The sequence below is a fragment of the Acanthochromis polyacanthus genome, chromosome 5 (assembly GCF_021347895.1).
Source record: "Acanthochromis polyacanthus isolate Apoly-LR-REF ecotype Palm Island chromosome 5, KAUST_Apoly_ChrSc, whole genome shotgun sequence".
NCBI classification, from domain to species: domain Eukaryota; kingdom Metazoa; phylum Chordata; class Actinopteri; family Pomacentridae; genus Acanthochromis; species Acanthochromis polyacanthus.
The window spans coordinates 44,485,402-44,501,622 of NC_067117.1; the positions used below are offsets into that span (position 1 = coordinate 44,485,402).

Consider the following 16,221-nt stretch of genomic DNA (forward strand, 5'->3'; position numbering starts at 1 on the left):
GCGGGTCCGGTAGTTGCGTACCTGTACTAAGTGTCAACTTGTTTAAGTAACAGGTACGATCGGCAGGTGACAGCTCGTCAAGATACGATTTCTGAACAATAAGTGTCGGCTGTGCCATTGTCTTTCTGCACCGGGTCTGTGCGCATACCGACGTTGACGCTTGTGTTAGTAAACACTGCAAGCCGTCTATAGAGTCTGATTGGTTCTCATATAATCCCCTTTAGCTGCTGCAGAACGTCTGAGGAGCCTGAAGGCCTCAACAGGAACATCTAGTGCTGTTTACACATGTACTTTCTGCTCATTTTAGTTTAAAAACATGGAATAAAAAATGACATTTTCTGTCACTATTTCCTGTTTATTTCAGTTTTTCTGTCTCTTCTCAGCTGGAACTCCGTCCTGCTGCAGGAGCTTCATGTTTCTCTGCTGATTTATTTCTGTCTGTGACTCATAAAAACCCATCATCATCATCATCATCATCATCATCATCACAGAAACACTCCACCCAGACCACTGTTCCTTCTTTATTCCTTTTATTCATCACAGGCAGCAGCAGCCAATCAGCTGCAGCCTGACCCGCCCCTGCTGGCTGCTGATGGCTGCTGGGGCTCACTCCCACATCCAGCCCTTTTCTCTTTGTGTGAGCAACACAGCAGACACACAACCAGACACACACACACAACACACACACACACCACACAACACACACACACCACACACACACACACACACACACACACAACACACACACAGCATGGTCTTGTGTAGTTTTTGTGTCATTTTTGTCATTTGTAACTTTTTTGTCTAATGTTTTGCTTGTTTCATGTCGTTTGTCTCAGTTTTGTCATTTTGTCTCATTTTTGAAACGCTTTGTCTTGTTTTTGTGGGTTTTTTTGTCTGAATTTTGTCTTTCCTCTCTTGTTTTTTGGTCGTTTTCTCTTTTTTATTGTTTTGTGTGTCCTTTTTGTCCCGCTTGTGCTTTTTGTCTTATTTTTGTCTTTTGTGTTGTGCTTCAGTCATGTTGTTTGTCATTTGTGTCACTTTGTTGTTGTTTTTTTGTCCTGCTTGTGATGTTACTCTACTTGTTTGTGGTTTTGTTTCTTGCTTTAGGACTCATTTGTGTAGTTTTCTCTCTTGTTTTTGTCATTTTGCAACTTTTTGTCAAATTTCTGTCTCTTTTTTGTTTTGTTTCGTGTCGTTTGTCTCATTTTTGTCATATTTTATCTTGTTTTTGTTGTTTTTGTCTGACTTTTATTGTCGTTTTGTTTCCCAACACACACACACACACAAGTTGGGCTCCTATCCTAGTGGGACTTACCATTGACTCCCATTCATATCTAACCCCTAACCCTAACCCTAACCCAACCCTAACCCTAAACCTAACCTTAACCCAGACCAAAACAATGGCTAACCCTAAAGAAACATTTTTGCACTTTTACTTTTTTCAGTAACAACAACATGGCCAAGAAAACACTGTTTAAACTTGTGGGGACCGAAATGAGGTCCCACAAGTGACATAGTTTTCGGTTTTCCTACAGTTGTGGGACATTTGGTCCCCACAATATAGCAAAAACATGGGCACACCACACACACACACACACACAGCCCAGTACATCCTGTGAGTTAAACCTTAAAGCATTGTTCTTTACAATCTCATAAAAAATGCAGAAATGTCACACAAAAAACACAAAGCTTGAAAAAGTTTGATTCTGCTAAAGAACCTCCTTCTGGGAATGTGGTCTTTGAAGGCTCCTGGACCTGGTTCTGGTCCACAGACCTGCTGAGAACAAAATGTCTCCTAAAGTCTCCTTCAGGGCGTCAGAACGTCACAGAAGTCCACAAAGTCCTTCTGCATGAAGTTCTGGCTCTGCAGCAGGTCGTCCTCAGAGGGGAAGTACTGCAGGCTATCCTCCTGCAGAACCTGGTCCAGAACCAGCTCCTCCTGGTCCAGAACCAGACCCTCCTGGTCCAGAACCAGACCCTCCTGCAGAACCAGGAAGGGTCCTGGGGTGCTGGACCCGTGCGGGTTCGGACTGTCCAGCAGAGCTCCTCTGGCATTCTCCAGGACCCCCAGGTATGAGTCCATGTCGGTGAGGTCTGGGTCGCTGTCGGAGCTGCAGCTGTCGCCCCCTACCGAGTCGGACCGGAGGTGCATCATCTGGTACTTCTCGTGCATCAGGAACTGGTTGGTGTTCTTGGGGCCCGCATGCCCCGGGCCCGGTTCCCCTTCACGTTGACGGGTCTCAGCACCGGTCCGTTCGGTGCACAATGGCCCCGGGACCCGCCTCTCCCCGTGGCCCGCCGCCCCCCGCCGCTCCGGGACAGTCCGGGCTTCCTCCGCTCCTTCAGCTCCTGCAGCCAGAACCTCCGGCCCGGCATCTCTCAGGACGTGGTCTGGGTCTCACATGGTCCGGGCGGCAGAGAGCCACTCCGGGTCCAGACCTCCTCCGGTTCTTCTACCTTTTCACAGTCCGTCCGCTGCTCTTCTTCAGCTCCGGCTGCTGCATCGCCTGCTGGTCCTCCCCCAGCTTGGCTCTGGGCTTCGGTCTCTCCTCCGGTCCGGTCCGGCTCAGTCCGGGTGCAGCCTGCAGGGAGAACTGAGGGGCTGCTGAGGTCCGGGAGTTAAGATCCAGTCTACCACAACCTCAGAGCTGCATCAGCTGATCCATCTGAGCCGCCCCGCCCCCTGCTGCTACCTTATAAGGAGCTGGACGAGTCCATTCACACAGACTGGAGGGGGGACTGAACCACCGAGCTTTACCACACATGACCTACTTTACTCACTGTATTAATACGACTGTTTGATCTGTTAGTCAGTCTGTCTGTCTGTCTGTCTGTCTGTCTGTCTGTCTGCCTGTCTGTCTGTCTGTCTGTCTGTCTGTCTGTTTAACACAAAGATCCTCCCTATAGACTGATGGTTCACTCCGCCTCGGTTTTAGTAGCTGAAATCTGAACCACAGCTGCTGGAGCCCTGCCCCTCTGACACACACACACACACACACACACACACACACACACACACACACACACACACACACACACACTGTGTATTCCTATCTTTGTGGGGACATACCATTGACTCCCATTCATATCTAATCCCTAACCTCATTTTGGTCCCCACAAGTTTAAACAGTGTTTTCTTGGCCATGTTGTTGTTACTGAAAAAAGTAAAAGTGCAAAAATGTTTCTTTAGGGTTAGCCATTGTTTTGGTCTGGGTTAAGGTTAGGGTTAGGGGTTAGATATGAATGGGAGTCAATGGTAAGTCCCCACAAAGATAGGAATACACAGTGTGTGTGTGTGTGTGTGTGTGTGTGTGTGTGTGTGTGTGTGTGTGTGTGTGTGTGTGTGTGTGTTCAGGTATATCCACTACTCCTGTCCCTGGTTTCTGCTCGGACATGTTTTTCTCTCCTGCTTCTTGTTGTTTTTCCTTTTTTTTCCCTCCTGCTGCCCCCTTCAGGCTGGAATCTCCATCTGCTGTTTGTGTTCCAACAGTCAGAACTGAGGCTATAGCGCCACCAGGTGGTCAGACAGTATGTTTATCACAGCAGCAAGACGAAGTTCTAGTATGAAACTGCTGGAAACAGACAGAAATAGACAAAAATAAACAAAGCAGCCAAACAGTAACAAAAGAACAACCAAAAACGGTCCAAAAACCAAAAAAATTGCAACAAAACTGTCAAAAAGTGATGAAAAATTATTAAAAACAGATAGAACTAAAAAGTACACACAAAACTGACAAAAAGTGACCAGAAAAACGACTAAAACACAAAACAGCAGAATAAAACACAAACAGCCATAAAATGACAAAAAAAACCCCTCAAAAATAGACATAAAATCAGAAACATAGACAGAAAACTTGCAAAAAGTGATGAAAAAACTCCTTCAAAAGTCAAAGATGTCTGTGTGTCACACGGACATCTTTGACTGGAGAATCTCAGTCATCATCATTATCATTATTAGTTGTAATAGCAGTAGTGTCAATAGTAGTAGTGTTAGTAGTAGTAGCAAAGCGGTAGTATCAGTATTATTATTACTATTTGTAGCAGTAGCAGCAGCAGTACTATCAATAGTAGTATGAGTAGTAGTACTAATAATATCAGTAGTTGTGGTATTAGTAATCGTAGCAGTAGTATAGTAGTAGTAACATTATTAGTATTTCTAATGACTTGTTCTGATTTGATTGTTACTACACAAGTATTTGGGGTTTTTATTTATTTAATATGGAATAAGAAACATTTCATACACTGATCGCGGGTCGCGTTTCAATAAAGTTTAGAAAACAGTCAGCGAAGCGGTTTAAATAAAGTTTTTTGAGCAGTCAGCTGCTTCACATCACAACAAACATGGTGGCGGGAGAGCAGACGCCGAATGTCCGGTAAAACATCCGGTAAAATACCCGGTAAAACACGCTTAATTTGCAGGTTTTTACTCTCTGAAAGATACGCTTCGGTGTCAGGATGGATTCTGCGCCGTTTTCAGAGGAGCTGTCAGAGAGGAAAGTGTGTGTCGTGGGCTCGGAGCTAGTGGAAAACTACACGGTGAGTTAGCTTAGCTGGTAACCTAGCGTTTAGCTTAACCGCTAACTTAGCCTCCGGTCTGAGGCTGTGACAGCACCGTAATGTTGACGAATTTATTCCCCAGTGAATGTATTTGCTGTTCGTTGTGTGGACTTTATGTTAACCTTACTGCGGTCAGCGGGGCTTTATTCTCCTCTGGCTGGAGCTAACAGGCTAACTGCTAACAGGCTAACTGTTAACTGAGCAGTTCGTTTAAAGTGTTTTCGCTGCAGTTTTCAGAGCCGACAGCTTCTTCCTTCTTTCCGACATTTTAATGTAGAGTCCTGCAGATCTGTGGAACCAGAAATGACAAAAATCTTCTCAAAATGATTCAAAAATCGTCTAAAATTGCTTAAATCTTTTCAGAAGTGAACTGAAAATTATTAAAAATGACACAAAATTTGTCCAAGACGCTTTCAAGATTTTCAAAAATGACATAAAACCGTCTAAAATAACTGGAGAATGATCCAAATAAGTCAGACTTTTTCTGAAATGATTAAAAATGATCCAGAATGATTTAAAATCTGCAGACTGACTCTAAATTTGTTGAAGATCTTTTCAAAATCCTCCAAAATGACTCAAAAATCGTCTAAAATGGCCTAAACTTGTCAGAAGTGAAGTGAAAATCATTAAGCATGACTGAAAATGTGCAAAACGGCACAAAATTTGTTCAAGATGCTTTAAAAACATTCAAAATTTGTCCGAAATGACTTGAAAATGATCTAAAATTAGATGTCATTTGTTCAGAATGACGTGAAAATAGTCTGATCTGGAATCAGTCAGAATTTCTCTTAGATGATAAAAAGTGATCCAGAATGACAGTGGAGTCTGAAGCAGCAGCAGGTTCTGAGTGTTTTTTCTTCTCTGTGGTTCATTTTAAAGTCTCTGTGGAACCAGAACAACACAAAGAAGCACTCAGAGATGAGCTAGAAAGACAAATCATTAAAACAAAGTAGAAATGATCTTCTGAAGATGACAGAAAGTGGGATCAACGTTTCAGCTGCTGAACTATTTCCTGTTTTATGAGTTTCTGTCGTCATGTTAGATCACTCATGACTTCACTGAGGAGCTCTGAGATTCTTTTTGTTTTCTACAGAATGGAATCAGAGCCAGGTATGGACACATTTTCTGCAGTTTTGTGTAATTTTCTACTCATTTTAGACAAATTTAGAGTCATTTTGGATCATTTTAAGCATCTTGGATACATTTAGTGTCATTCTGCAAATGTTCAGTCATATTGGATCACCTCTGGTCTTTTGAGAGAAATTCTGACTGTCATTTCTTACATTTTGAAATAATTTTGAACAATTTTTGAACCATTTTGGGAAGTTTTTTGTCATTTCTGACAACTCTTGTTGATCCAGAATTACAGAAAACGTTCCAGAAATGATCTAAAACTGCAAAAATTTGTTCAAAGTATCATTAAAATCGTAGAAAATCTTTATTTACTACATTAATCTAATATAGAAAGAAAACAGAATGATCTTAATCAGTGTACCGCGTCGCTGTAACGTTGTATTGGGGTTGTGGGTTCGACCGCTCTGCTTCTACCTCCCTCAACTGTTTTCATACAGCTGATTTCTTTTCATTCCTTTACATCGTGTCAAAGTCCTTCTGTGTTGTTTCAGGTTTACATCATCGACGTCACGGACGGAAAGCACCGATGGACAGTCAAACATCGCTACAGCGACTTCCACGACCTCCATGAGAAGGTAGAAGATCAGACAACTGGAAGCTTTCTGACCGTTTCCTTCATCTCTTCATGTCTAAATTCATTTATTCGCCTGTGAAATATCCTGAAACGAGTTGATTCAGAGTGTCAGAAGGAAAACATCCTGCAGAGGAAACGGATAAAATGTCCTGAAGACTGATGAATAATTCAGATTCCTCTTTCTGTCAGAGATAATGTTTAAACCACCAACTTATAATAACCATCATGCATTTCACCACTAGTGAATTATATTCTGTTCCAAACTATATTCATCTGCAAAAAAGGAAACAGAAAACCTGTAGGTAAAAAATAAATATACTGTGGGAAAAGATATTTTTAAAAATGCCTTAAAAAGTATGCAGTATATAAAAATAGTTTTAAATTGCTAAAAAATGTACACTGCAAAAAATATTTAGAAAATGTACAGTGTGCAAAAATATTTTTAAAAATATATAATGCACAAAAATATTTTTCAAACTGATGAAAATATACAATGTGCACTAATTTTTAAAAAATAATACATAAAAATATACAGTGCATAAAAATATTTGTAAAAATGTTACAAAATACACAGTGTGCAAAAGTTATTCTTAAAAATGTGTAAAAAATGTACAGTGTGAATTTTTAAAACAGTATATACAGTGTGCAAAAATATCTGGGGAAAAACGTATATATACACACAGAGTGCAAAAATATTTTTAAAAATATGTTAAAATAAAGTGCATTTTTTTAAAATGCAGGTTAAAAAATACAGCGTGAAAAAATATATTAAAAAAGCATGTATACAGTGCAAAACATATATTTAAAAATGTAGGTTGCCAAGTACACAGTGTATAAAACATGTAGGTTAAAACAGACACACTTGTATCTCTAAAAATCTCTAAAATTCAGCCTTGACATGCAGTTGTTTGTCTGTAATGTAAACGTGAAAATAACAACTTTCATTGTAAAGAATCTGTGCTTCATCTTCTCAGATAATCCATCAATCATCTGCAGTAGTTTCCCTTCACATCGAACAGAGCCTCGGTTTTCTCCTCCATGTCTGCTGTTTTTATCTGGCCATCGGTTAAACACATTCTGGTTTGTTTCCTGCAGCTGGCGGCGGAGAAGAAGGTCGACCGCCGGCTTTTACCCCCCAAGAAGATTCTGGGGAAGAACTCCAAGAGTCTGGTGGAGCGCCGGCAGAAGGAGCTGGAGCTTTACCTGCAGACGCTGCTGCTACAGTTCCCTCAGGCCACGCCCACAGCGCTCGCCTGCTTCCTGCACTTCCACCTCTATGTGAGTGAAGTCCTTCAGCAACCGGCTTCAGGAGGTTTTACAGCAGAGGGCAAGAAGCACAGAAGATGCTGATTCTGGCGCTTAAAGTCCTGGAAGTCCTGGAAAATCACATGATGATCAGTTTGGAAAAGTCCCGATTAATAAATAGAAACTCCACATCTAACACTGGATGTGAAACATTGAGAAAGAAATACTAAAACCAACCAAAATTTACAACAAATATGTAGCTTAAAAACTAAATGTTGTACAAAAAAAATGTTTACAAAATATGTTGGTTAAAAGATGAGCAATGGACAAAATCTAACATAAATGTAGGTAAAACATATACAGTGTGCAGAACTTTGCACCCTAGTAAATAGTTTTTAATGTGTTTTTCAGGAGATCAACGGGATCACAGCAGCTCTGGCTGAAGAGTTGTTCCATAAAGGTGAGTTCTGCTTATGTCCTCTGATTCATTCAGACTGAACTGATTAAAGTTCATCTGTGGTAACTGTTGCTAAGGGGCTAGATCTCTGTGCTAACTGATGCCGAGGAGCTAGATCTCCATGGTAACTGATACTGAGGAGCTAGATCTCCATGGTAACTGATACTGAGGAGCTAGATCTCCATGGTAACTGATACTGAGGAGCTAGATCTCCATGGTAACTGATACTGAGGAGCTAGATCTCCATGGTAACTGATGCTGAGGAGCTAGATCTCCATGGTAACTGATGCTGTGAAGCTAGATCTCCATGGTAACTGATGCTGAGGAGCTAGCGTTACTGAATGTTACTAAAACCATTGAATGAAGACGTTACATTGTCACACCATGTTTGTTTACATATTTGTTTACATGTTTGTTGCGTGCAGGTGAGCAGCTGCTGCAGGCCGGGGAGGTCTTCTGTCTCCGTCCTCTGCAGCTCTACTCCGTCTCCCAGCAGCTCCGTCTGGCCAAACCCACCTGCTGCAACGGAGACGCCCGGACCGACCTGGGACACATCCTGGACTTCACTTGCAGACTGCGCTACCTCAAGGTGAGTCGGACCATCCTCCCCTTGTCCTCGTCCTCCCCCCGTCCTCCCCGGTCTCCCCCCGTCCTCCCCCGTCCTCCCTGGTCTTCTCCCGTCCTCCCCCGTCCTCCCTCGTCCTCATCGTCTGTCTCTCTGCTCAGATCTGCGGCTCCAGAGGTCCGGTGGGGAGCAGTGACATCCAGGAGAGCAGCCTCCCCTTTGACTTGTCCGTCTTCAAGTCCCTGCTGCAGATCCAGGTACCGCTGACCCACTTTACTGTCTCCATGGCAACCACAATCTGCTGCTCTAATGTCTGAAGTCGACCTTTCTGCTTCTGAAATGTCAGACTAGCAGCTTTAGAACCAGAGGCTCTGCAGGAGAACCTCTGAGAGCGAAGCTCCTGGGTTGCAGTGTTTTCAGATTCCTGTGTTTTCTCCAAACAGGAAGGAAAGTAATAGTTAGAACCTGAGAGGCTGAGTGAGACCATCTGTTGATCAGAGACACCAAAGTCCTGCTTAGTTAGACATTAACATGTCTGTGTGTGTGTTTATGTAGATCAGTGACTGCAGCTCGGAGCAGATTGAAGGTTTGTCGACTCTCAGGACGAGTTTGGAGACGATGAACGTCCACCAGAGTACACAATCCATGATGGTACGCAACAATACAACACAACAACAATACAACACTGTAGAAACACAGCACCATCAGTGTGTCTCTGTGTAGTGAATCTATGATGTACACAACACAAACACAACATGTGGTGTGTGTGTGTGTAGAGATCTGTGTGTGAACAGCTACATCATATTTGTGTAGTGATTTGTGTTTGTGTAGAGTATGGTTTGTGTTAACGTGTTAATGTGTGTTAATGTTTCTGTTGTGTTGTGTTGATCCAGTCAGTTCTGGTCCCAGAGGCGGCGGAGTTCCCCCAGTGGGAACCTGAGGGGGTGGAGTCTGTGTGTCCTGTCACGGCATTGGTGCCGGTGTGGTGTCAGCTGACCACCCTGGACCTGAGTCACAATGACATCAGCTGCATAGACAACTCTGTGGTGAGACGCACACGAACACACAAAACTTCTCAAGTATGTTGTCAGAAACCCAGAAAACCCTACAGGTAGGGTCAGTTAGAACCCTACAGGTAGGGTCAGTTAGAACCCTACAGGTAGAGTCAGTTAGAACCCTACAGGTAGGGTCAGTTAGAACCCTACAGGTAGGGTCAGTTAGAACCCTACAGGTAGAGTCAGTTAGAACCCTACAGGTAGGGCCAGTTAGAACCCTACAGGTAGGGTCCGTTAGAACCCAACAGGTAGGGCCAGTTAGAACCCAACAGGTAGGATCAGTTAGAACCCAACAGATAGGGCCAGTTAGAACCCTACAGGTAGGGCCAGTTAGAACCCAACAGGTAGGGTCAGTTAGAACCCAACAGGTAGGGTCAGTTAGAACCCTACAGGCAATTAGAGCCCTACAGGTAGAGTCAGGATGCGTTCAGGTGTTCTCAGGTGTGCTGACTGAGTTCTTTCTCTTCTGTTCTGCAGAGGTTGATTCCAAAGGTAGAGTTCCTGGATCTGAGCTCCAATCAGCTGTCCTCAGTGGAGAACCTGCAGGTGAGTGGAACTGTGAGGAGGTTCTGGTCCAACAGGATCAACGGATCGTCTCTGTGTGTCGGTTAAAGTCAGGATTAATCTGAGGATCATTTAGAGACCTGGTGGGATGAACTCGGACCCATCCACACTGGTTCCACAGCGGGGGTTTGGTTCTACAGCAGGTGTTTGGTTCTATAACAGGTGTTTGGTTCTGTGAAGTTCTGACCTACCTGTTTGTGGTTCCAGCACCTGTACAACCTGGTCCACGTGGATCTGTCCTACAACAACCTGCAGGTTCTGGAAGCTGCTCACACCCGTCTGGGGAACATTAAGACCCTGAACCTGGCTGGAAACCAGCTGCAGAACCTCAGTGGACTCTCCAAGCTCTACTCTCTGGTCAACCTGGACCTCAGCCACAACCAGCTGGACCAGGTAGGTAGGACCAGGAGGTCCTGGAGTTTCTAAAGAGGTTCCGAAGGTTCCCCTCTGAACTACATTTTTTTCTGCTCCTGTCTCATTTTGCTTCACTGTGGTTCAGGTTTAAAGTTCTGCAGCTCTGTGGAACCAGAACATCATGAAGGAGGAGAGAACTCGTGTAGAAGAAGTTGTGTAAATAACCCAGATGTTCTGTTTCTGTCCAGCTGGAGGAGATCAGGAACATTGGTTCTCTGCCCTGCCTGGAGAAGCTCAGCCTGGCCGGGAACCCCATGTGCATCATCCCCGACTACAGAACCAAAGTCCTGGCCCAGTTTGGAGACCGAGCAGCTGAGGTACCACCAGAACCTCCATAGAACCTTCAACGGTTCCTTAGCTGCTGATTGTTCCGTTAACTGTGGTTGTATCTCCAGGTGTGTCTGGACAGCAGAGTGACCACAGAGAAGGAGCTGGACACCGTGGAGGTTCTCAAAGCCATCCAGAAGGCCAAAGAGGTCAAAGACCGGATGAGCAGCGGAGACAAGAAGGTAGACCCAGAACCAGGGAGGTTCTCCTAGTGTTCTACTGATGTTCTCCTAATGTTCCACTGAGGTTCTACTGAGGTTCTCCTAGTGTTCTACTGAGGTTCTGTAGTGTTCTACTGATGTTTTCCTAGTGTTTCTACTGAGGTTCTACAAGTGTTCTACTGATGTTCTCCTAGTGTTCCACTGAGGTTCTACTGAAGTTCTGTAGTGTTCTACTGATGTTCTGTAGTGTTCTACTGAGGTTCTACTAGTGTTCCACTGAGGTTCTACTGAAGTTCTGTAGTGTTCTACTGATGTTCTGTAATGTTCTACTGATGTTCTCCTAGTGTTCCACTGAGGTTCTACTGAGGTTCTAGTAGTGTTCTACTGATGTTCTCCTAGTGTTCTACTGAGGTTCTACTGAGGTTCTCCTAGTGTTCTACTGAGGTTCTCCTAGTGTTCTACTGAGGTTCTACTAGTGTTCTACTCAGGTTCTCTAGTGTTCTACTGATGTTCTCTAGTGTTCTACTGAGGTTCTCCTAGTGTTCTACTGATGTTCTCCTAGTGTTCTACTGAGGTTCTACTGATGTTCTCCTAGTGTTCTACTGATGTTCTCCTAGTGTTCTACTGAGGTTCTACTAGTGTTCTACTGAGGTTCTACTCAGGTTCTGTAGTGTTCTACTGATGTTCTCCTAGTGTTCTACTGAGGTTCTACTGAGGTTCTCCTAGTGTTCTACTGAGGTTCTACTCAGGTTCTGTAGTGTTCTACTGATGTTCTCCTAGTGTTCTACTGAGGTTCTACTGAGGTTCTGTAGTGTTCTACTGAGGTTCTCCTAGTGTTCTACTGAGGTTCTACTGATGTTCTCCTAGTGTTCTACTGATGTTCTCCTAGTGTTCTACTGAGGTTCTACTAGTGTTCTACTGAGGTTCTACTAAGGTTCTCCTAGTGTTCTTCTCAGGTTCTCCTAGTGTTTTACCGAGGTTCTACTCAGGTTCTGTAGTGTTCTACTGATGTTCTCCTAGTGTTCTACTGAGGTTCTGTAGTGTTCTACTGATGTTCTCCTAGTGTTCTACTGAGGTTCTGCTAGTGTTCTACTGAGGTTCTAGTAGTGTTCTACTGAGGTTCGTTCTCCTCGTGTTCTACTGAGGTTCTAGTAGTGTTCTATTGAGGTTCTGGTAGTGTTTTATTGAGGTTCTGTAGTGTTCTATTGAGGTTCTACTAGTGTTCTAGTAGTGTTCTATTGAGGTTCTACTAGTGTTCTAGTAGTGTTCTATTGAGGTTCTATTAAGGTTCTAGTAGTGTTCCATTGAGGTTCTGTTCATAATGTACTAGTGTTCTGTTAGTGTTGTGGATGATTCCTGATTTCTGGTGATTTCTCATCATTTTTGGTGATTCTTGATCATTTCTGATGGTCTCTGATGATTTCTGGTGATTTAATGTGATCTCTTAATAATCTTGTAGATGATTTCTGATGATCTCTGATGATTTTGTATGATCTTTTAATAGTGTTGTAGATGATCTCTGGTGATTTCTGATGTCCTCTCTGTCTTCTTGTCAGATCAGTGAGGACACCAGACCTCCTGCTGCTCCTGTCCTCTGCTCCTCCTCTTCCTCTCTGTCCTCCTCTGCTCCTCCTGCCTCCTCCTCCTCCTCCTGTCCGGCCCAGCAGGCTTCCAGCCAAGGTAATCATGTATGTATCAGGCTGAAGGAGGTTCTGCTGGTGGGTTCTTCTGGAGGCAGCAGCCGGACAGTCAGTAAAATGAACTCATCCTGGTCTTAGATGTTTGAGCTTCCAACACAGAATCTACAACAGAACAGACGTCAGCAAACAACCAGAACCACTCAGAACCCAAACTTAGTCTTACACTGGTTTGTACTGTATTTATACTGGTTTCCACTGTATCTGGACTAGTTTTTAGGCTGGTACTGGTTTTAGGGTGTTTTGAGCCACATTTTCTGCAGGTTTTGGACTGGATTTTGGACTGGTTCCAAGGGTGTTTAGGTTGGTTTTGAACTGGTTTTAGGCTGTATTTAGACTATATTCTGGATGGGTTTAAAGGCGTTTTAGACTGGTTGCACACTGGTTTTGGGCTGGTTATTGGAGTGGGTGTAAACTCTCTGTAGACTGGGTGTGGACTAGTGTCAGACTGGGTTTTGGACTGGTTCTGGGACTGGGTTTAAACTCAGTTTAGAAATGTTTTAGGCAAATTTTTAACTGATTTCTGACTGGTTCTGGACTGGTTTTCAGCTTTGTTTGGACTGGTTCTGGACTGGTTTTCAGCTTTGTTTGGACTGGTTCTGGACTGGTTTTCAGCTTTGTTTGGACTGATTCTGGACTGGTTTTCAGCTTTGTTTGGACTGGTTCTCAGCTTTGTTTGGACTGGTTTTGGACTGCAGTTAGACTGAAGCTCTTTTCCAGTCAGAACAGCAGAAATCAGGTTTTAGAAGAGTGTTTACTGTGGTTCAATCTGTTTGTTCCGTGTAGAAGCAGCTGCAGAACAAAGGTAGGAAACTGATTAACCTCCTCTAACCTCCTCTGGAGTAGTCTGAGGATTCCAGTGAACACAGGATGTATGAACATACGTGATCTAGAAACACCAGAACATCTACATGTGTGTTGGAACAGAAACATCTGAAGTCCGGCTGCTGCCTCCAGTAGTTTAGTTCAGCTTTGCTGCATGTACACACGTGGACAAAATTGTTGGTACCCCTCAGTTAAAGAAGGAAAAACCCACAATTCTCACTGAAATCACTTGAAACTCACAAAAGTAACAATAAATAAAAATTTATTGAAAATTAAATAATCAAAATCAGCCATCACTTTTGAATTGTTGATTAACATAATTATTTAAAAAAACAAACTAATGAAATAGGGCTGGACAAAAATGATGGTACCCATAACTTAATATTTTGTTGCACAACCTTTTGAGGCAATCACTGCAATTAAACGATTTCTGTATTTGTCAATGAGCGTTCTGCAGCTGTCAACAGGTATTTTGGCCCACTCCTCATGAGCAAACAGCTCCAGTTGTCTCAGGTTTGATGGGTGTCTTCTCCAAATGGCATGTTTCAGCTCCTTCCACATATGTTCAATGGGATTCAGATCTGGGCTCATAGAAGGCCACTTTAGAATAGTCCAACGCTTTTCTCTCAGCCATTCTTGGGTGTTTTTGGCTGTGTGTTTTGGATCGTTGTCCTGTTGGAAGACCCATGACCTGCGACTGAGACCAAGCTTTCTGACACTAGGCAGCACATTTCTCTCCAGAATGCCTTGATAGTCTTCAGATTTCATCGTACCTTGCACACTTTGAAGACACCCTGTGCCAGATGCAGCAAAGCAGCCCCAAAACATTACTGAGCCTCCTCCATGTTTCACCGTAGGGACAGTGTTCTTTTCTTCGTATGCTTGGTTTTTGAGTCTATGAACATAGAGTTGATGTGCCTTACCAAAAAGCTCCAGTTTGGTCTCATCTGTCCAAAGGACATTCTCCCAGAAGCTTTGTGGCTTGTCAACATGCATTTTTGCAAATTCCAGTCTGGCTTTTTTATGAGTTTTTTTCAGCAGTGGTGTCCTCCTTGGTCGTCTCCCATGAAGTCCACTTTGGCTCAAACAACGACGAATGGTGCGATCTGACACTGATGTACCTTGGCCTTGGAGTTCACCTTTAATTTCTTTGGAGGTTGCTCTGGGCTCTTTGGATACAATTCCAACGATCCGTCTCTTCAATTTGTCATCAATTTTCCTCTTGCGGCCACGTCCAGGGAGGTTGGCTACTGTCCCGTGGGTCTTGAACTTCTGAATAATATGAGCCACTGTTGTCACAGGAACTTCAAGCTGTTTAGAGATGGTCTTATAGCCTTTACCTTTAAGATGTTTGTCTATCATTTTTTTTCGGATGTCCTGGGACAATTCTCTCCTTCGCTTTCTGTTGTCCATGTTCAGTGTGGTACACACCTTTTCACCAAACAGCAGGGTGACTACTTGTCTCCCTTTAAATAGGCAGACTGACTGATTATGAGTTTGGAAACACCTGTGATGTCAATTAAATGACACACCTGAGTTAATCATGTCACTCTGGTCAAATAGTTTTCAATCTTTTATAGAGGTACCATCATTTTTGTCCAGGCCTGTTTCATTAGTTTGTTTTTTTAAATAATTATGTTAATCAACAATTCAAAAGTAATGGCTGTTTTTGATTATTTAATTTTCAATAAATTTTTATTTATTGTTACTTTTGTGAGTTTCAAGTGATTTCAGTGAGAATTGTGGGTTTTTCCTTCTTTAACTGAGGGGTACCAACAATTTTGTCCACGTGTGTAACAGAACATCTGTGACTTAAACTAAAAGCTGCCTTCATGTGATGCTCTGGTTGGTGACATGCAGCACTTCCATGTTCCTCTGAACTAGAACTGGAGAGAAACTGATCAAACTAACCTTCTGCTTTCACCGCTCAGAGAGGAAACTCACCTGAAGCTTTTCATTCTGCTGTAGAAACTTTTCACTGAACACTTTCATGCTAAATTAACAGAACTTTACTGTGCTGATGACAACCTGCAGAAAAATGTGTTTTAAACTGACACACATCATGACTGGAATTAATTAATGAGGGTAATTAATGACAGAGTTCCAACAGTGTTCTGTCCTCAGGTGTTTTAAACTCAGGTGTGTTTTCTGTTCCAGAAGTGACCAGCCCAGAAGAAGCCGCCGCCCCCCCGCTGTTCTCCCCCCTGTAGACGCTACAACCCCCCCTGCTAGCTTCAACGCCCCCCACCTGTCTGCTGGCCCCGCCCAGGTGAGACACACCTTGAGCAGCTGTAGGGGAGGGGCCTGTTTCCATGACAAGAGTACGATCGGAGAGTCGTCTTCAGAATCATAGAATGAAGTGAATCTGATGAAATGTCGTAGCTTTTATGAAACCGAACATCACGTGATGAGTTTAAAGATCTTCAGAAAGTTGGAAATCTGATCGTTCTCTGTTTTTACCGATAAATGGTGTCGTTTTGTTGCTTCTATTATGTGAAGTTTCCAATCTGTCAGAAAACTAACATCCTAGATAACCGTTAAACTAATGGTTCTGTTGTTTGTCTGCAGGTCCAGCAGTCGTCCATCAGTCTGTCTGAACTCTGTGGAGCTTCCACTGATGTTCCTGCTGCTGATATCACAGTCTGG

General features: G+C 43.3%; 2 protein-coding genes across 2 annotated transcripts in view; one reads left to right on the forward strand and one right to left on the reverse strand.

Annotated features, from left to right (window-relative positions):
• Positions 1–1,097: 1,097 nt before the first annotated feature.
• On the reverse strand, positions 1,098–2,689 carry LOC110966778 (coiled-coil domain-containing glutamate-rich protein 1-like). Its single transcript, XM_022216244.2, is given in 2 exon segments — positions 1,098–2,193; positions 2,196–2,689. Coding segments are annotated over 2 exon segments (567 nt in total). The 5' UTR covers positions 2,377–2,689; the 3' UTR covers positions 1,098–1,807.
• Positions 2,690–4,304: 1,615 nt separating this feature from the next.
• LOC110966781 (nischarin) overlaps positions 4,305–16,221 on the forward strand; it is a 28,185-nt gene continuing 16,268 nt past the window's right edge. Inside the window, 16 exon segments of the mRNA XM_051948321.1 lie at positions 4,305–4,536; positions 6,183–6,266; positions 7,361–7,543; positions 7,922–7,970; positions 8,393–8,556; positions 8,694–8,789; positions 9,088–9,183; positions 9,426–9,578; positions 10,065–10,133; positions 10,359–10,544; positions 10,754–10,882; positions 10,961–11,074; positions 12,610–12,733; positions 15,733–15,756; positions 15,759–15,844; positions 16,144–16,220. Of these exon segments, the coding sequence (XP_051804281.1) occupies positions 4,456–4,536; positions 6,183–6,266; positions 7,361–7,543; positions 7,922–7,970; positions 8,393–8,556; positions 8,694–8,789; positions 9,088–9,183; positions 9,426–9,578; positions 10,065–10,133; positions 10,359–10,544; positions 10,754–10,882; positions 10,961–11,074; positions 12,610–12,733; positions 15,733–15,756; positions 15,759–15,844; positions 16,144–16,220 (1,715 nt within the window). The 5' untranslated portion in view covers positions 4,305–4,455.